The sequence below is a fragment of the Pleurodeles waltl genome, chromosome 4_2, assembly GCF_031143425.1.
Source record: "Pleurodeles waltl isolate 20211129_DDA chromosome 4_2, aPleWal1.hap1.20221129, whole genome shotgun sequence".
Lineage (NCBI taxonomy): Eukaryota > Metazoa > Chordata > Amphibia > Caudata > Salamandridae > Pleurodeles > Pleurodeles waltl.
Genome location: NC_090443.1, coordinates 53665878 through 53686716, shown reverse-complemented (window position 1 = coordinate 53686716; position 20839 = coordinate 53665878). Strand labels below are relative to the sequence as shown.

The following is a 20839-nucleotide window of genomic DNA, read 5'->3' as shown; positions in this document are numbered from 1 at the left end:
TCTAATTATGTAGATGTTTACTTAGCCCCAATTGTTAAGACACTCAGTTCATATATCAAGGATTCTGGAGATCTTTTAAAGATATTATTAGATTTGGATTGGCATGAAAATTATCTACTAGTGACAATTGATGTGATCTCACTTTATACTTCTATTAATCATACAATTGGTTTAAATGCCTGTGAATATTTGTTCAAACAGCGTAATATTTCAGAATTAGAACATTCAAAAATGTTACTTGATATGATTGATATGTGTTTGAAAAATAACGTCTTCATATTTAACCATGAGATATATCATCAACTATGTGGTACAGCCATGGGCATCTCCTTTTCTCCAAATTATGCCAACCTAGTGATGGGCTGGCGGGAAAGAGAGATAGCATGGAATAAAAGAAATGAGGGATATGCTGAAAAAGCATTATTGTGGGTTCGTTTCATAGATGACCTTTTTATAATCTGGAATGGATCAAAGGACGAATTTTTGAAATATTTTAATATTTTAAATGATAATGAGGTTGGTCTGAAATTCACCTGTGAAACCAGTAAAACATCAATAAATTTTTTAGATATTACCATCTACATTGAGAACAATAAAATTGAAACTACAGTGTACCGTAAGGATACTGCTTGTAACAGTGTACTACACGGGAAAGGTTTCCATCCCAAACATTTGGTAAATAGCATCCCCTTGGGGGAATTTATTAGAATGAGGAGAAATTGTTCTCATGAAAAGGACTTATTACTAAAACTGGATGAAACATATGAGAGATTTAAAATTCGAGGATATAATGAAAAGATCCTTAAGAGTAATTTGAATATTATTCAGTCCAAAAAACTTGAGGAGTTTTTGTTTAACAAAAGAGAAAGAGAATATGAAGATAGAGTGCAAATGATTATGCAATATACCAAAGAAAGCACACTAATTAAAAACATTTTGTGCAAACACTGGAGAATAATAAGCAGAGATCCAGATTTGGGACCCATAATAGGTTCAAAACCTTTGTTCTCATACAAAAAGGCACCCAGCATTAAGGATATATTGGTTAAAAGTCACCTTGTGTTAGAAAAAGACAGCAATTGGCTAGAGGTGGAGAACAAGGGTTTCGTCAAATGTAATTCCTGCAAAGCATGTAAAATAGGGCAATCAATGAAAAAAATTAATTTACCAAATGGACAGGAATGGCTCATTAAACATAAAATTACATGTGATACAAAATATGTAATCTATATTATAGAATGTCATTGTGGCCTAAAGTATATTGGGAGTACAATTTGTGCACTTAAGAAAAGAATCCTTGAACACATTAGAGCCATCATTCACAGAGATTATACATATGCGACAGCCAGACATCTACAAACACCTACATCAAATGATTGGAAGACACTGAGATATTATGGTATAGATCATATCCCAGATCATGAAAGAGGAGGGGATCGAGTGAGAAAGTTGAGGCAATTAGAATTGAAATTTATAATTTGAATGAAAACGAAGGCCCCTTTTGGGATGAACAATGATGAAGAACTTTATGTTCATTTATGAGTGCATAATTCAAACAGCACATAACTTTGAATAGTTAAGAGTAAAAAACTTTTGATCGGTTGAGATCTTCAATTAACAATTGTTTCAATTAAATATTGTGAGCATTGGCTAGAAAATGTTGATAAAAATTAAAAAATTTATTTTCATTTTTCTTCCTTTTTTTCTAAGCAAGTCCGGATTCACACGAAGTTAAAATTTGTGACAAATAACAAAAAATTTGTAACTATAAAATTTAAAATTTAAGTTATTATTACAGTATTACTAGGGAAAAGTAAGCTAAAACTACTAGATTAAAGTTAACTAAATTAATGGTGAGAATAACGGAATTTGAGTTGTAAATAACAAATGAAGTGAATTTGCTATTTAATTACCTCTTTACAGAATGTTGAAATCTTATTATGATTGTACTTTCCCTGAGAAAGATTGATTGTGAAATTCTGAAATTTTGTATTTAAATTTAAATTTATGTTTAAACTACAATTCCCAGCATGCATCATGTGGGTATAATATTTTCCACTATAAAAGGAACTTGTAAGTTAAACTTGATGTTTGAACTTGACAAAGACCATTCGGTCGAAACACGTTGTTTTGCTTTTTGTTTCAAATAAACTTGGTGGAGTGCACTGCTAAATCTTTGATGAAATATATATATATATATATATATATATATATATATATATATATATATATATATATATATAAATATATACACACACACACTCACACACATACATACATACATTTTTTATTCATTCATGTGATCTCACTTGATCACCTGTGCATTGTTTCATCACATGTAGCACCTTGATATTTTTTGTAATTGTCATTTGAGGAGCTTTGACTATGATTAATATAATCACTAAATCTGGAATTTGTTTGCATTTCTTTCTTGTCTTTTTTTGTGAGTAGGAATTAGCTTTTGTACTGATCCAATATTTTTTTCTTAATGATTGCCTTTGGGACAGTTTATATTATACTGATTGTCCAGTCGGGGGCAGGTAGCGGAAGTGCGAGGTGCAACCCCAAAGCCTAGCTTCACCCCTCCGGACACAGGTGGTCTGCAGGGGTGGTTGAATTGAAGAGCGAGGAGAGATGGCAGATAATGCATGATACACCCCACTTCAAGAAGGGATGCAGCACAAGAAAGGTATTCGAGGGACTCAGAGGATTGCATTTGGACAGTGAGGGCACCAACATGGAGGTGGAGCGCAGTACTGCTCACAGATTGATGGTTGTGGTGGTACACAGCACAGGCCACGGGCCTGGGGAAGGGACATGGGGTCCAGCAGTAGAGGAACAGCGATTGGGAGAAGGAAAGGTTGTCTGTCAAGGAAGGAAGATGAAGATGGAGAGAAAGTAGAAGAGAATTTAAATGACAAGGGAATGATTGACAGGGAGTTTGAGAGGTAAAATAGTGAGAGGGGACCCAAAGGGAGAGCAACGACAGCAATAGACATAGCAGGAGAGGTGCAGCAGTGGTTATCCTCAGATCTGATGAGGAGCAGGAACTTGCATGGCCAAGGAGGATCACAACTGCAAGCCCAAAGAGGAGCCGAGCAGGACCAGACTGGGACAAGAGACAATTGTCTAGAGGGAGAGCAGAGGTGTGTAGAGCAACCAGGGACAAGAGGGCTTGGAGATTGGAAAGTGAGAGGAGGAGAGGTGTGGGGCTGACTGAGTATAAAAGAGGTTGGTGGAATTCTTGGGACAAACAAAGGAGACAGTGTAAATGGATGAGAGGGAATATGATGCAAGGAATATGGAGGGGTAGAAGGCAATGGAAGAGATTGGGGTTTGAGAGGTTCAAGAGAGCATGGTGGGATATATGGGAGAAGGTCCTTTAAATGAGACTTAGGGAACAGACAAGGCCATGATAAAGAGGACAGGGTTGACAAGGAGACTAACAAGATGGAACTCGAAGGGCTTGAGACAGTAGGGGATGGAGTGAGTCTCATAGTTAGATGTAAAAACTTTTGGAATTGGGAGTAATAAAACAAGGGAAGAGTGTGGAGGAGAAAAGGGTTGGGATGGATTCAGAGAAATGTGTAAAAAGCTGTCGTACTTGTGGGTGGCATACCTATTGGGGGGGGGGGCATTTACTAAAGAGCACAAAAAACAAAATCTGGGCAAATGAATACATGACTATAGTTTGAACTATTGCATTGCAAGACAAAGTGTAAAGGGTGGGACCAAGGAGGAAAGGGCACTATCTTGACCTTCTAGAGAACAAATTAAGAGTGATAGTTGGACATTGTGCAGCACACTTAGAAAGAGGAGACACCTCTAAGGATTGTTTTAGCGCAGGAAGGTGTCCCTTCCTGCATTACAAAGGACCCTGCCTAAAATGCAGACTCCCTTGTGCAGGGGTGCTTGCATTGGTACTAGACAGCAGATTGTGTACCAGCAGAGAGAGCAGGAATGCACCATATATCAATACATATGGCGCAATCCTGCCTTCTCCCTTCCACACAGCGCAGTGCAGAGGTTGTCTTGCTGCATTGTGTTAAATATTGATAAATCGGGCACTTGCACTTCCAAATGCAGACAGCCCTAACATACCCCTTGCAGGTGATTTTCCTCTTCCAGAAACTCATGCTGAGCTGACCAATCAGCCTTAGTAGTTGGTGAAAAATATACCTCTGCAATTTGAACAGTGCAAATATATTTATAAAAGTATTAACAAAAAAACAATCTTCTCAATCTGTTCTACCATTTATCATATAACCTACTAGGGAGACGCCTCAATCCATTCCAGATTTCTCTAGTGAAGCAACTAGGAAATGTAGACCAGCATCTACTGATCTATCTTTTTTTTACTTCATATACCGTCCAGGAAAGTGTTGGAGTTTAAGCCTCAACCGTGACAGAATACATTCTGAATAACTCCTGTGCTGGAATGGAATCTTCTAGACTTGCATGTGGAAAAGTGTTTGCTTCTGAGGTCTAGTGCTCAGGGGCCCAGATTTATCATTGCATTGCATTTCCCTTGCATCACACCTGGTGTTGCAGGGCAACACAATACTTAAGTCAGATTTACCAAGCCAGGCAAGGCCATCGTGCTTAGCCCTGCGTGGCTTGATAAATCTAGAGTAATGCAAGGCAGCGCAAGTTGCTGCATTGTGTTCATCTATGTCGGGAATGCGTGATATGTGTTGAGAGTGGATGTTTCTTCTCATCCACCCATGTATTTTGGCACATTCCCAGATTTACAAAGACAAGTAAATCTGGGTATGCGTCAAAATGGTACACCTTCCTGATAGAGTCACAACGAGGAGCAATATGTTTATTTGTACTAGTTTTTTCCTCTTTCTAAGTGTGCTGCACTCAGCAGTGAAGGTAGGAAGAGGAAAATGCTTCTAAGGATTGTTTTTGTGCAAAAAGGTGTCCCTTTCTACACTAAAACAATCCTGCCTGCAATGCAGGCACCCTTGCACAGTGGCACAAGAGTGACTGCATTGGTGCTAGGCAGCATACAGTGAGAGCAGAAATGTGCCATATACTAGTGAATATGGTGCATTCCTGCCCTCGTTTTTTTGATGCAGTGCAGCAAGTTGTCTTGCTGCGTTTTACTGCTTCAAATATCAATAAATCTGAGCCAGGGTTTGCAGCGGCACATGCTTTATGTCTAGGTATTCCTATTCCTCCCAGGGATGAAAGCAATAGTAGTGCCCAGTCTCTCAGATAAGATATGTAACCCTTTTTAGGTCTGGCGTTAGCAAAGACCTTTTGATTGATTTTTTCCTAAATGTATCTGTATAATGTACTTAAAGTGGCCACCCCGCCTCTTCTGCAGCTCTGCCATTGTGTCCTTTATCTTCTGCTTATTGCATTTACTGCAATGGAATAGTCACTTCAGTCATTGGCCTTCTTCACTCTGAGTAATGCCATTCTGCCCATTCACAAGGAGCACATCCTCACATAAAGGAATTTGCTGGGTCTAACTGAGCGGAATTCCGCAGAGGTACAAAAAAGCTCCACAAGTTTCCATGGAATTCCGTGAATGGGCGGAAATAGGCACCTTGCACTGCTCATGCTGTGATTTAGCATCAGGAACTCATTCCGCGCTGAAAAATCAGAGCGAATGACGCCATGCAGCATCCCAACCAAAGAGTGCAACTTTTTTAGATGATTTTGCTGCCACTCGAGTAGATTTTCTACTCAAGTGGCAGGTTTCTGACCACGAATGGCTGCAACTGAAATCTCACAGGGTGCCCTCCTAGCGACTGGAAATTGTGCTAGGTGACACCAAATCTCACGTTTGCTTGCCAACTTACCATTCGCAAGTGGTGCACAAGAAAAAACGTGACAGTTGGTGAAACTTGTCTGGGTCTCTGCTTTACAATTTTGACATGGAGTGGCCAAAACTCTGGCAGCAGAGCGGAATCTATCGTCCGCCTCTAACATAAAGTAGTTCACTTACATGCGAGGGACTACTGTGGCAATGTGTGCTTTTTGACACCAAAAAAATGTTTTCTTTTAGTCAGTGTTTTTTTTTTAGATTGATGTAGGCCCTGCAGCATCCCGAATAACTAATAATAAAAAATAAAAAAAACATTGGTAAAGTCAAATGCCTGGTAGAAAATACTAATATTATCTTTGCTAATGCTTGCTTTGGCTATGAAGATTTTCTTAGACTCTATCGTAGAAGGTGCACATTGGTGGGGATTTTCAATTGTACTGAACAGGCATGTATAGATGAGGCTTCCCTAAAGGTGTTTAGGGCAATTATGGGTATGTCTTTCAATGGTATGGGTTGTTTTTAGAGAAGTGTGTTTGCTCTTTGAAAACGTTTAAATGGATCACGACTACTACTCGTGGTCTGGTTTTATCTTTTAAGAAAGACAAAATTCTATCAAAGTGCAGGAAGTCCCGTATATTCCACCAACAGTTCGTGAGGCTGGCACAACAAAAGCAGCTTACTCTGCCCCTGTTTTTCCCCTGTTTTTCATCCTTGCAGAGGCATGGGTGCAGGCATAGGGAGACTATAACCTCTTTTTCCTCTGCTCCTAGACATCTTCAAAATCTCACAGCAGAAAACTCGCAACTATCCGGTCAGATTCCGAGTAGCATAATGTTTTTTCTCAAATTGAAGAAAATTACTTTTGACCACTTCCTCCTACAAAATGTTAAAATGGGCACCCCCCTTCCCTTTTCGACAACACTGTTAGGCTCTCTCCACAAACACATACTGTGCCCTCCCCATTCGAATACACTCACACACATTCACCCAATGGTGTACTCCCACACACGTGTCTTTGTAAAGAAAATGGTTCAATATTACAGAATGATGGCAAAATACATGCTACTTGCGTCCCCAAAATACAAAAGGGCATGAGCATCCACTTTAATACCTTCTGACTTCGACTAGATGGGGAACGTTTAAGCCTACATTGTAAACTCACTGAACCCAACTAACTATATAGTGTTACCACTTCTTGACCGCTGCCAATGACAGTCAGATAGGGGACGATAATAACAAAGTCAGTCCCAGCAAAACTGTCCACCATTTCTCACTCCAACTTATGTCTGCTCAGCATCTGAAACTTTAAACAAAGGGGCATATTTATACTCTGTTTCCGCCGAATGTGCTTCAAAAACTTGGACGCACATTCGGCGCAAACCGTGCACCATATTTAAACTTTGACGCCCGAGCCCGCGGACGTCAAAATTACTCAGTGTGCGTCATTTTTGGGATGCGGGAAACTGCCTTGCGTTAATGACATGCAAGGTAGGCGTTCCCGCCCAAAAAATGACTTTAAGGCCTGTGCGCCTTATTTATACTTCAGCGTCATTTTGACGCACAGGAAGGGGTGGCCTTAAAAAACGGCGCACAGCTGATGTGCGCCGTTTTTTAATGCCTGGGTGAGGGCAGGCGTTAAGGGGCCTGTGGGCTCACTTCCATGGTCTCTGACCATGGAAGGAGCCCAGGGGTGCCCTTCCCTGCCCCCAGGGACACCCCCTGCCACCCTCACCCACCCCTGGAGGACACCCATGGATGGGGGGACCCATCCCAGGTAAGTACAGGTAAGTTGAGGTAAGCATTTTTTAAAGTGGCATAGGGGGGCCTAATTTGGGCCCCCCTACATGCCACTGTGCCCAATGACCATGCCCAGGGGATAGAAGTCCCCTGGGCATGGCCATTGGGCATGGCCATTAGGCATGGGGGCATGACTCCTGTCTTTTCTAAGACAGGAGTCATTTCAATTGGGGTTGTGCATCAAAAAATGGCGCAAGTCCGGTTTAAGGCATGATTTTTGCCTCAAACCTGACTTGCGCCATTTTTTGACGCACAATCCCCATTTTCCCCTACGCTGGCGCTGTCTGGTTTGAGTCATTTTTTTTCCCTCTGACCAGTCCGCAGTGCCGGCTAATGTCATTCCTTAAATAAGGCGCCCGCATGGCGCGTAGGAATGGCGCAAGCCGGCGGTAAAATTTTTGACGCAATCCAGCGCCGGTGCTGGTTTGCATCAAAAAGTATAAATATGGGCCAAAGTATTTCAGAATGGACAATACATAGGAGTAATCAGCCAAAAGAACTATGATCATATAAAATACCATAGAGACCTGCTGAAAGTTGCCCGCTGACTGAAATCCATAAACTGTGTGCTTCTCCCACACTTCTTCATCCCTCACACTGGTAAGCATTGTGTCCCATGAAACGATAACCGCATCCCAGTGGTCTTCACACATGACATGGAAACATTTCCCACATAGGATCTAAACTAAGACAACACTCTTCCAACCACATAACCTTCATGTTACAGCGCGGCATGCCATTAAGCACCTCACATGGGGGTAGTAACCACTATATAAGTGGTACAATACAATACAGTGTAAATCAAACAAGCTCCACAAAGCCAGGCTCTGCCTTTGCACAGAAGGGCCTTATTTGCTTTTGACAGATGCTGTGACCTTTGTTTCATAGCAGTAGGATGCCCTCCCCCAAACTTCCTCAAGGGCCCTAGGTTTATGGGATGTACTGAGACTTTGTATGGTGTTGTTAAAGGAAGAAAATGATTAGCAGAATAACTAGTAGGCTTAACTTTTATGTAGCTGATAAATGAGAGGCTAAGCGTGGCTAAAAAGTGTATTGATGTGACCTTACTCTGCCGTCACTCTCTTTTCTTTCTTAGACTTGAGGACGAAGTTCGCATTCGGATAGAAACCCAAAACAGTTCAGACCTGAAGCAGAAGGTGAGCCCCAGGTCCAGGAATTGCCTTTGCCCTTTAGCTCCCTCTCATTCACGTAATCCTACTCTTTCTGTCTTTCTCTATACCCCTGTAACTCACATTCTTGTTTGCTTTGTCAACTCAGTATGTTGTCATGTTTCTAAGCAATAGATTATGGGTGTTGGGAAAGCTATGACAAGTATTCTGCCGGTTAGCAGAAGTTAGATCTTGTGTTATTCCTTTAACTCCACAAATCAGCTCCTAACTCCCTTCCCCTTTATTGGCACGTGTGTGTTTCATTACATTTGGGACATTATATTATTATCACGAACACAACAACTCTGCCATTCTTCTTCTTCCCAAGTCTGGTTTTGCCCACAATGTTGATCTAAGTGTTCCTTTACTTCCTATAATACTTGCTAAGCATAAAACAATTGAGCTTCCCTGGTAAACATGATGAGGAATCTTACTCTACTCACTAAAGGATCCGCAATCTGAGCTGTATTTCTAAAATTACAACTCTTAGTGCAAGTGTAACAGAATACAAGGGAGATTGTATTTGTAGGTGTATCTACCGCACGGCTACTACTTTAACCAGAATTAGATGGCCAGATTGCCATTCATCTAGGGCGGACAGAAGCTGCGCCTCCACCCACCAGCCCTGCGGTGGCCCACTGTCAAAATTAGAGTTTGTCACTGCTCTGGTGGGGAATTTTCACATAAAGTGCTCTACTGAAACAGCATGATTGAACCGGAGTGAAACATTTTACGGCAGGGAAATTCTAGTGGCACTGCAGCAGTTGTGCTCATTCAAATATGGTTTGCCCTGACTATGACCCCTGAATGTACAGCCACTAGGGTCAAAACATTGACTTGTTTCAAGTGAATTAATGAGCGCTTGACCACTGAGCGATCATACAAAGGGGAACATTTGAATTGTCCTTTAGAATGTCAGTTTAGTTATTTGTTCGTTTCCAATATGCCTTTGCTTGTCTGTTGTTTAGTCAGATAATTTTCCAGATGAACGTTTGTTTTGTGATCAATTAATTAGTGTAACATGAAACACATAAATGGTTTGTGAGATATTGATGATTTAAAATTTCCTATATGGCCATTTTATTTTCACAGACTTATTCTCATACAAAATCATACATGGTGTCCGTAGCGTAGAGTGTAGTAGTGAGTAAGCGAACGTCAAAGGTAAAAGAGGTCTTGGGATATCAGGAGTATGAAAACAATTACAGCCATTCCTAGATTTCTTAGTATTGAATATTTGTTCTGCTTGTCTTATCGCATTCAAAGACATTTAGATATTTGGCTTTCCCTATGAGATGACACTTGAATCCATTAAAGCACTGTGAGGGTCATGGGTCGACGACCACGGAAGCACCGCCAACAGGCTGGCGGTGCTTCCCAGCCCATTTGGGAATCCGGCGGTTTCCTGCCGGATTTCCCCTGCATGGGCTGAATCTCCATGGCGGCGCTGCAAGCAGCGCCGCCATGGAGATTCTGACCCCCTTCCCGCCACCCTGTTTCTGGCGGTTTTTACCACCAGGAACAGGATGGCGGGAACGGGTGTCGTGGGGCCCCTGGGGGCCCCTGCACTGTCCATGCCACTGGCATGGGCAGTGCAGGGGCCCCCTAACAGGGCCCCATAAAGATTTTCACTGTCTGCATTGCAGACAGTGAAAATCGCGACGGGTGCAACTGCACCCGTCGCAACCCTGCAACTCCGCCGGCTCCATTCGGAGCCGGCTTCATTGTTGCAGGGCCTTTCCCGCTGGGCCGGCAGGTGCTCCCTTGGCGGGCGCCCGCCGGCCCAGCGGGAAAGTCAGAATGGCCCTGCGGTCTTCTGACCACGGAGCGGCCATTTGGCGGTTCCCACCAGGCGGGTGGCGTCCGCCGCCCGCCAGGGTCAGAATGACCCTCTGTGTCTAGTTCATAAAACACTGCATGGGGATGCTCCCACTTACTTTAAGCAAAATATCATCTTGTAATCCCCAGCAGAGCTTCTACTCTAAAACAATCACGGTCTGTAACATCAGAAGATCTAGGTGGGGGAGGAGATTTATGTATCTAGCAGCCCATTTGTGGAATAATTTGCCAGATCACCTGAAAGGCCAACTCAATGTTATGTGTTTTAGGAAACAGCTTAAAACCTGGTTGTTCTCTGGTCCAGTTGGGGAAATATATAATCTATGTCTGGTGGATGCACTTAGTATGTGTTGCAATTATATGAGTTAGTGGTAGTTTTTAGCACCAAGACGCCTCTGGCATTCGAGCGCTCTATAAACATGATCAATATCAGTATTAAATATTGATTAACATTGCTTTATGAATTCAAGTTTTGAAAACATTTATAGTTCCGTTGGTTGAGACACTTGTGGCCTTGATCAAAAAAAGATTCAGACTTCAACAAGAATAAATACGAATCTGAATGTGAAAATGTTATAAGACAACCTGGGTGGTAATTTAGAGATTGGTGGGTTGGGAGTACTGCCATAAGTTGGCAGTGCTTCCTCCTCACCAAACTTGCAGCTCCCCACCTCCAATTGGAGGTGAGGGAAACAGCAGAGGCTGCCGCAGATATCAAGGGGGCAAGGTGATGGGGGGAATAAATTAAATTAAAAACAAAAAAAGTATTGTTTGTCGTCACCGTCCTCTCCTGCCGCCTTGCTCGTTCTCCGTTGACACCAGAAGAGGCTCCACAGCAATCATGGTGCTGCTTACATGCTAAAAATAGCATGTAAGCAGCGACAGGATTGGTCTGCCAGACTGCCACTCAGACACAACCCTGAGGCCTGTACACACAGCCGGGCTGGAGAAGTGCACATGTGTGTTTGGATGGACGTCTTAGGCCATCCAAACACTCATGTGCACTTAGTGCACAAAATCCGTCCTCCCTGCCACTTTCGGTGGCCCAGTCCCACGCCTCCCTGCCCTGCACCTGCTGGTTCTTAGCCAGTGGGGCGACACTCCTTTGCCATTGCGGAGGAGCCACCCTCAGAGGGAACTCAACCACATGGCCCCTCTGCCAGGCCACAGGAAATGTTTCCTTTTTACTCTCATTCATTCTTCCCACCCAAGTCCCCAGGCTTTTGCAGCTTTTTGGGGTGAGAAGCAGGCAGCCGTTCAGTTTGCAAGTGATTATCCAGATAAATAATCTTGAGTCTTTGTTCATTGTTTTTTGAAGATGAGATTAATGGAAGATTATGTTTCCTCTATATTTCCTTTTTGAAATCCCAGGCAATTTGTTCCAAAAAGGAATCAGACAGAAGTTTAGCCACACATGTCTGTGAGTTAACAACCTTCTCCCTCTCCAGAATTCCAAACCACTTTAAGTTCAGGAGGGCGATCTTCTGAACATGCTCGTCTTCGGATGAAACCTTTTCAGTAGGCCCTTCACTGCCAGTAGATCTATTTTTGAGGCTGACTGCATGACCTGCTTCCCTTAAACACTCAGTTGTTAAATTTCCTCCCTCTAAATCTTAAAACAAAGCGTTGAAGAGGAGCGCTCAATTATAGAGAAATGCATTCCCAAGGGGGAGTGGTAGTCCAAAACGAGAAACAAAATCCACTTATATAAGGAAAATTCCTTCTTATCCAGTTCATCAAATTCATCAGCCAAGTATCAGCAAGGAGCCGTGTTGTAATGCTACATTCATATTTTGTTAGATTCTCTTTGTAACATACAGCAGCCCAGTCAATGCAGGTTACACATCTTCAGGCAAAGTAGGTCCAGATCTTAGCAGACAATAGCAGTACGGTTCAAGATCTGATCAATCAGGAAGGAGTATGGTCGCTTCTCGTGAGTAAGGAAGCCGTAGGCTGTGTGCATTGGGCTGGGCCTCAAGCCGGAATTGATCTATCAGCAACTTATCCGGTGAGAAAGGACAGCCTGACACCTGATTATCCTGGCAGACTCTTCTGCAACTCACAAAGAGGAGGTTCTGCTTGAGGACATACACTGCATCTTCCTGCAAGGTGCTTTCTGGAAATAGGTCTGCTTGTAAAAACATCCACCAAAACATTCCCATTGTACATCTTTAGACAGCATCCTCTACTGGATTATTTGTGCAATGCTTTCTTGATTCCTTGACTCTTTCCCCTGCATTATGCTGTTCCCCATGTACCCTTTCTGCAGAGGGCCATTGAAAAGATCTGATTTAATTGTGCTATTGTGATCGTAATTGCACCTGCTTAGGCAAAGAAAATCTACATTTGAGTCTTTTTCCCCTTTGTAGCCTTCTGCTCCAAGAGGATCTTCTTTCTTCCAGTCTGGAGACTTTGAATTTGTCTTCTAGGAACTAGCTCTAGCCTCCTTGGTCTTAAACATCCCCCTTTCAGCCAGACAGTTTTCCACTAAGGCAGTGTACACTAATAAATGAGTGATATTTGCTTCCTGCAGTCACAATAGATCTTTGGATCCGTTCTGTGTGGTGGGACCACGTTCTACAGTTTGCTATTTTTCTAGCTAATAGAGTTTGAATTTTTGGCACAATGAAGGATTGTCTCTTAGCCTGCTTGTCTCCCTTAATTAGGGCTCTCTTTTCAAACTACTTGTCTTCAGTTTCTTTCTCAATGGGCTTCAGAATAAGTTTTGCTTGAGGCTTTTTCTGTGTTGCTCTATGGGGCTTGAATTTGATGCTTACATTGCTGATCGAGCTGCCATTCAAGCAATTTCATTGCTGCCCTCTAAAATATCTTAGCCCACAAATTTCTTTCCTTCTTGTACACTCTTCAGCTTTCAGTGTAGTGGGCAAACTTCAAGATTTCATCATCTGCACCCTTCACCCCATTTTTGAAAGATAAAGAGCCTTCTGATGAGGTCCCCAATTTGGCTTATCAAATTGACCACCCCTCCATTGGCCATTCTCAAACTTAGTGTACGAGTAACCCCGCAGGTGGGGTTAAAAGAGATTACAGGTGAAACCATGAGATTCCTCTGAGAAATAAGAATTTACTTGCAATTGGGATTTCTTGGTATTATTACTCTGGTAATTTCTCACTTTCCCTGTAATTTCAACCAAAGATGTACCAGGTCCCTGGTAAATCCTTGAAGCCAGTAAACTATTTGAGGAGCGATCCTTTCCAAGCCATTTGTAAGTCAGCCGTTTTGTCCTCTGGCAACTCCTTCGCAAACTATATTTGTCTTGTTTTGACAGAGAAAGAAAAATCTCTTTTCAGTAGAGAGGTGTTGCAGTCTTTCTTACTATACTTTTCTCTGAGTATCATGAACTTTCCTCCTTCAAGAATACAAATGGAGTAACTCACTTAAGAATTCTCCAGGATCGCTTATTCATTAGAAGAACAAGTTACTTATCATCAGCAGCATTCTATCTGATGGGTAGAATAGCTCCTCGGATTGCTTAAGACCCTCCCACCTCCCCTCTTGAGGAAGTTTTGTATTGTGATTATTATTGGTTTCTATTGGTTGTGCACTCTATGGGGGTCATTCCGACCCCGGCAGGTGGCGGTCGCCGCCCGCCTGGCGGGAACCGCCATATGGCCGCTCCGCGGTCGGAAGACCGCTGTGGCCATTCTGACTTTCCCGCTGGGCCGGCGGGCGCTAGCCAATATAGCGCCGTCGGCCCAGCGGGAAAGAGGCCTGCAACACTGAAGCCGGCTCCGAATGGTGCTGGCGGTGTTGCAGGTGTGCGACCCGCAGTTGCACCCGTCGCGCTTTTCACTGTCTGCTAAGCAGACAGTGAAAAGCTTCATGGGTCCCTGTTAGGGGGCCCCTGCACTGCCCATGCCAGTGGCATGGGCAGTGCAGGGGCCGCAGGACACCCATTCCCGCCATCCTGTTCCTGGCGGTGAAAACCGCCAGAAACAGGCTGGCGGGAAGGGGCTCAGAATCTCCATGGCGGCGCTGCTTGCAGCGCCACCATGGAGGATTCTCCCAGCCGGGGTTAATCCGGCGGGAAACCGCCGGACCCGGCTGGGCGACCGCGGCTGTACCGCCGCGGTCGGAATGACGATTGAAGCACCGCCAGCCTGTTGGCGGTGCTTACGTCATCAGCCACCGTCTCTTATCCTTAATAGGGATGAAATGGAAGAAGAAGGGAACTGACATCACCAATGGCAGAGCGCCTTTCTATACTGTACATGATTCCGAGTTGTGAGGCTCTGTTGCTAGTGTCGACAAGGGCCATCTGATGTCAGTGATGGAGTATTGCCACTGAAAATTTTCTGGATTTGGTCTGTTTCCTATGAAGGGATCATTTAAGGAATCTACCAGAGCTATCCTATCCATTAAATAGAATGCATGGAAGGTTAGTAATTAATTCATTCTTTTAGACTTAAGAGGGGCCTTAGTGGTATGTGTGTACCTCGTAGAGCACTAAGCACATGGTATGCTTTATGTAGGAAATCCATCTTTTTTGCGTGGTGACCTCAGTTTGCCTTTTGCTTGACCCTGTATTTTGACTGGCTTTAGAACTTGTTTACTTTAACCCTGCTAACCAGTAGTAAAGTGCCCGTGCCGCCCCTCCTCTTTTAACAATGTTACTTTGGCATGTTCCTAATTGATATATTTACCCTACCTATAAGTCCCTAGTATATGGTACAAAATGTATCCAGGGCCTGGAAGTGAAAAGCCACTAATGGGTTGCAACATCTATTGTGCCATCCACTAAAGTGGCAGCACAGACGTGGCTTTAGGATTATCAATGTGGCCTGACTGCAACAGTGCAAAACATGCAATGCGACCTGTCAAAGTAAACCCCTTAGTCAGGTATAAACCTTCCTTTTCATTAATATTAAGTCACCCCTATGGAGACCATGTAGCCCACAATCGAGGGTGCATGGTATTTGAAAGTAAGAAATTAGAAGTTAACATGTCCTTACAGTGACTAGTCCCCAAAAGCTATTTTCACTGTAGGAAGGCTGGATTGCTCATAAAGAAACACTGGGAAGCAATATTAGATATACTGTATCTTGGTAAAGGGACCAACTAGAAAAATAATGAAGCCACAATTATTAATAGTTGTTAAAAATCCAATTCAATAGTGAAGGTGGGCTTTTAATAAATATTAAGGAAAAGTAGCCTTTAGAAAGTTGTCCTTTTTCTACTTGAAGTGTCAGAAGGCTAACTAGCATAATCCTCTGCCAGCTCTCAGCCTGTGCTCAAGCCCTGGACAGGTGTGAAAAAGGTGTGAGATGCTTCCCAGGAAGCACCTCACACCTTTTTCCTGAATGGGCATAGGGGACTCTTCTAATTATGCACAGTGGGGACTTTTTCTGATTTACTTCAGACCGAGGGAACGAAGTGAAAGGAATGCAAAGAATGCAGCACTCTTAGTCTCAGTGATTAATTTGTTAAGGCACTTCCCAAGTTTCATAAATGAAAAAAATAAGGTGAGCTTTTATTTCAAATGCAGTAACACACGTTCAATTCTCAAAATAATCACAGCAGCAGGTTAATAATGATCAAAGAAACAAAGAAAATGCAATACTTCAACAATGAATATAATATATATATATAGTGACTATGTATTCATGCATACACACCACAAAGCTAAAAATAAGAATTAAAAATGCATCACCATCCTCCCTTGTCTGCCAACTTCAGGTTGTGGAACTGTGGACAACTGAAACAAGAGGGAGACCAACCTCAAAGGGATTATTTTCTGGGCAATGCGTCCATTCCCAGATGAGTTCCTTCTTATCCCAGTTGTCAAGCTTCCCCACCTTATATCCTTTAAACAAATATAAGAGGAAGGTTCTAGAAACCCACCTCCCGTCAAGTAAGTTGGTGTTCAAACGCTGGCTTTACCAGGTTAGTGTTAAAAGAACATGCTAGAGACTGGCCAGATCCCAAGGTGTATCTCCAAGACCGAGCAGTTACCTGCTCTAGCATAAACATTCTCAGCCTGGTACATCCTTATTTCTACTACCTCCCCATGTTATGTTCCCATCCTTGGTGAGAAAAAGCAAAAACAAGTTAATAAGCTGTGCGCAGAATAATACCTGCACCACCAATGTGACGGCATTTGAAGCTGAGCTAAGCTAAGCACAAAATAAAGTCAGTGATTGATCAAGATGAAGCCGGTTTAAATACAGATAGCATTACAGGTTTCTGTGTCTCCTTTGGGCAGCACAGTGTCAAATCCTGTGTGGCAGGTCTGCTGAGCACATGTAACACTTAGGGAAAACTTGGAAGGGGAGAGAACAGAATGCCAAGGCAACTATTGTGGATCTCCTGTCTGGTAGCTGGAGGACCCTGGTTTCGTCCTACCACACGTCTGGCTCTAAGTTTGTTGAGGGTACAGTGTCTGATTTACATTGGATTTTTTTGTTGGTTGTGGGAGGATGCTAGGATTACCATAGTACACTCCCCACTCCTCGCCCCAGATCTAAGAGCCCAAGTTTAGTTTGGCTCATGACTTTCACCATTTGAAAATGCCATGACACATAGCATTTCTGGCCGGCCTGTTTGCAGTGAGGCAAACAGGAACTACTGAAAAAGTGGGTCAAATTAGCCCAGAAACTCTTAAAACCATTGGTTAGGTCTTGCCCAGGAGTCTCCGCAAATCCCTAGCTGGTTCCAAGCATAAATGTGACACCGCCAGACACCCAATTCAGAACACTTTTTGGACCTGTGGAAGATCGGAAAATGACTGGATCTGCTGTCTGTAACACGAGAGGAGCTGTGAAGGGCTGAACCTGTTCCCTCTTGTACTTACGACAAAGAAGTGGACTCAAAGGGTCCGTTGGCTGAACTCCTGTGTGGCTACAGGGAGGCAACAAGCTGCAAAAGGCTTTTTCCTGGAAATACCCAGCTGACGAGTGGCAACTGGACTTTAACTGGACCCTGCTGTTGGCCTCTGTCTGACACACAGACACTGTGAGTCTCTGCGTGCCTTTAAGTGCCTCCCATGAGGCCCTGGATGGCTTTAGTACTTCAGTGGTGGAGCGGGATTTAAGGCTAACAGGCTGATTTAGAGTTTGGTGAATGGTGCTTTACTCCGTTAGGTTGACAGACTAAAGTGCCCTGACGGAGATCCCGTGTCAAAATTTTGAACTGTCTGTTGAAACGCAAAGTAGGAAATTGTTTTGGAAAAATAAAAAAACAATGCCCCCCTCACCATGGTAGTTTTCTCCCATAACGAGTGTGGCATTTTGCAGTTTTCAATGTCACTTACTACCAGGTTTTACCTGGCTGTGATGAACAATGAAAACTGGCCATGTGTTTGCCCTCTCTAAATTAGGTGGGTGGACACATGGCCAAACCTCAGAGAGCCCATACTCCATCTGGCCACCAAAGGTTTATTTTGGCTGCAGGGACAGATTACTCTCAGCCTATCGACAGCCTTTAACATAATGACAGCCCCTTCATTATGCAACTACTGGCAATCGTGTCCTAATTGCTGCTCCCAGCTTGAACAAATGAAACCAAAGTCATTTAGATATATAAACATAATTCACCTGTTTCTCTAGCCTCTCAAACATATCCGTTACATATTAGAGGTAGAAATGCCCCACCTAAACTGGATGTGATCCTCTGTGGGGGAGAATACGAACCTCTCGTTGACATCATTTAACACCATTTTTCTGCTGGTAGCCAATGGTGACATGAAGGCTGCTTACATACTGGGCCACTTCAGTTTGCCCACAAACTCACAACGCCCTGCTTCCTTCCTCTCTCCATATATCTCCATTTCCCTACATCTCTCCCCCTCTGTCTTCTTCTCTTATTCTCTCTTCCCTCTTTGCTCTTCGTTTCCCTTTCTCATTTCCTCCTCCACCCTTCTACCCTTGGTTGTCTCAAACTCTGCACTTATGTGTTATTAACCTCTCACTTTTCTTCTTTTGACCCTACATCAATGCAGGAACTGGATAATGCCAAGCTGTATAACTCGGAGTTGGAGCGAAAGGTTGAGTCTCTGAAGGAAGAGATGGAGTATTTGAAGAATGGCCACGACAAGGTACGGTGACACTGAGAGCTTGTAACATTTTCTAGCACAGAGGAGCAGGCTCAGATATGTAAAACTGAATGATTGTCATGTGAGATAGACACACACCAACGCATTCATATATTTATTTACGAGGACCAGCTATTGACTGTAAAGGAATGAATTTACTATTCTAATTTTCTAATTCCACACACATCTTGATACTGGGCTAGATTGTTATACAGGAACCCAAAGCACATATAATTGCACTCGCTTGACAGTACCTGAACACACTAAATGGAAAAGTCCCCTTAGGTTAATGATCCTCACGGAAATTGCGTTTATGTGGTCTCGTCAGGAACTACCAACACTGTGAGTAGCAGTCCAGTAATCACAGTATGGGTTAAACACAGTGCTTAATTTGAGCCAGTGGTTGCCTGTGGGAACTACCACCATTCATTTTTCCTCATCAGACATTTTCCAAGAGCATGAGAGGAAAAACACACAAAAACGCACAAGAAGAAGGCAGAGAAACACAGAAAAAAGTTACCAAGGGAGAGGCAGGGAGTGCCTGGCAGTAAAGAGGCCTTCGGTATATTCAGGACTATGCAGCCTTGGTAGTCAAAGTGGTGACTTTTTAAATATACTTTTTTAATTACGTCAGCCGAGGACCTCTGAGCAGCACTTTAGTCTCTGGCACTCATTCAGTTGCAAACTAAACAGTAGTTAACACACGCACGCACATACACCTTTCTTCTCTTATTAGTCTTCCCATTCAGTCTATTTAACCAGAGACAATTTGTCTTATTTTCATACACAGTAAAATATCACTACACTTACCTGATACTGGAATATATTTTAATTTGGAAAATGTTTCTACCTTAAAGCATTTTTGTATATTTCACATGCTTATAAGTGACAGCATTCTTGGGGCCTCATTTACAAGAAACTGACGCATGGGCCCTGATGCGCCAGCTTTTTTGTGCTGCCTAACATTTCCCTAACGAGGCGATGGGTGCTCTTGTACTTACAATACAGAGGTCCATGGCACACGTTTTCACAGATGCGCCCGAAATTCTGACGTATCTGTTGACGCTAAACTGACGTATTGCTGGACTAGCATAAAAAATGATACTACTCCAGCAATGCGTGGAAGGGACCCATAGGAAAAAGCCCTTGCCTGTCATTGACGGGAGCTGGCGCCCAGCGGTGAAAAGTGACGCTAGAGGCCTCCAGTGTCACTTTGTAGATTTGGAGTTGTTTTTGCGCTGCTGCAGCATAAAGAAATGTCATTGTGGTGGCACAAGGGCCATGTAAATAAGCTCCTTAGTATTTTTAACATATTCATTCCGAATCTGTAAATCAAACAATAAATTAGAATTGGCTGAGGTCCCCCATCCACTTTTCCCATCTTCTTTTCCAAGAAAGACAAAGTGGAAAAGGTGCTATAGTTATTACTTTTAATAAGGACAGGAAACGTTTCCCCGTTCCTTTAAAGGTTTTCAGATATTGCACTGTCCCACCATGCCTTACAGCGCCTGTCAGACAGTTCAAATTACAGCATCATAGAGAAAGGATCTTGGAACATACTGTAGCTATGTTTTCTCTATTGTTTGACTAAAATTCCATTTTAGGTACAAACATATGCCTTTAATCTACGGTTTTGTTATAGTTTAGTAACTCTTTCTTTATTGCTGCTATAGAATGGGTTTTCTCTTTTATTTTCATTTTAAATGGGTTTAGTCTCACCTACACCTCGCCATCTGTTTTGCCAAATGCCTTACCTGTGTTGAAAATAAGTCCTAGCAGATTGTGTGATTTGTCCTCCGTATTGCAATTTTTGGGGGATTTGTAGTGTTAAACTGCAGATGCCTTGTAGGTCGCTGCAGGATAGAAGCAAGGTTGTCTAGCTAAGCTTTGTAATAAAATGGTCTCATCCTTTTACCATAATGCCCCAGGCAGCTCGAGCGCCAGGGGAAGAGTTTTTCCAATACCTTCAGAGGTCCGTCAGTGGTCCCTCACTGCCATTCTACACTATTTGCACTTCCCTGCTAGGAAGATACTATCAAGCCTTGTTTGAGTCCTTGATTAAGTTTCCAGACCTTCTGCTCAAGATTGGAAAGAGGATTTTCTACAAATATAAAAGAAGAGTTTATTACTCAGATCAGATCGTCAGTACTTCAAGGGACATGTAGGCCTTGGTATACATTTACTGGAATGACCTGATTTTG

The 20839-nt window shown here is 43.0% G+C and overlaps 1 protein-coding gene across 1 annotated transcript in view; it reads left to right on the top strand.

The window, feature by feature from the left end:
- The window catches only part of LOC138292186 (uncharacterized), a 158769-nt gene that overhangs the window by 6277 nt on the left and 131653 nt on the right, over window positions 1-20839 (top strand). Inside the window, exons 2-3 of the mRNA XM_069230624.1 lie at window positions 8676-8736; window positions 18546-18641. Coding sequence (XP_069086725.1) covers window positions 8676-8736; window positions 18546-18641 — 157 coding nt within the window. The remainder of the gene's footprint in view (window positions 1-8675; window positions 8737-18545; window positions 18642-20839) is intronic.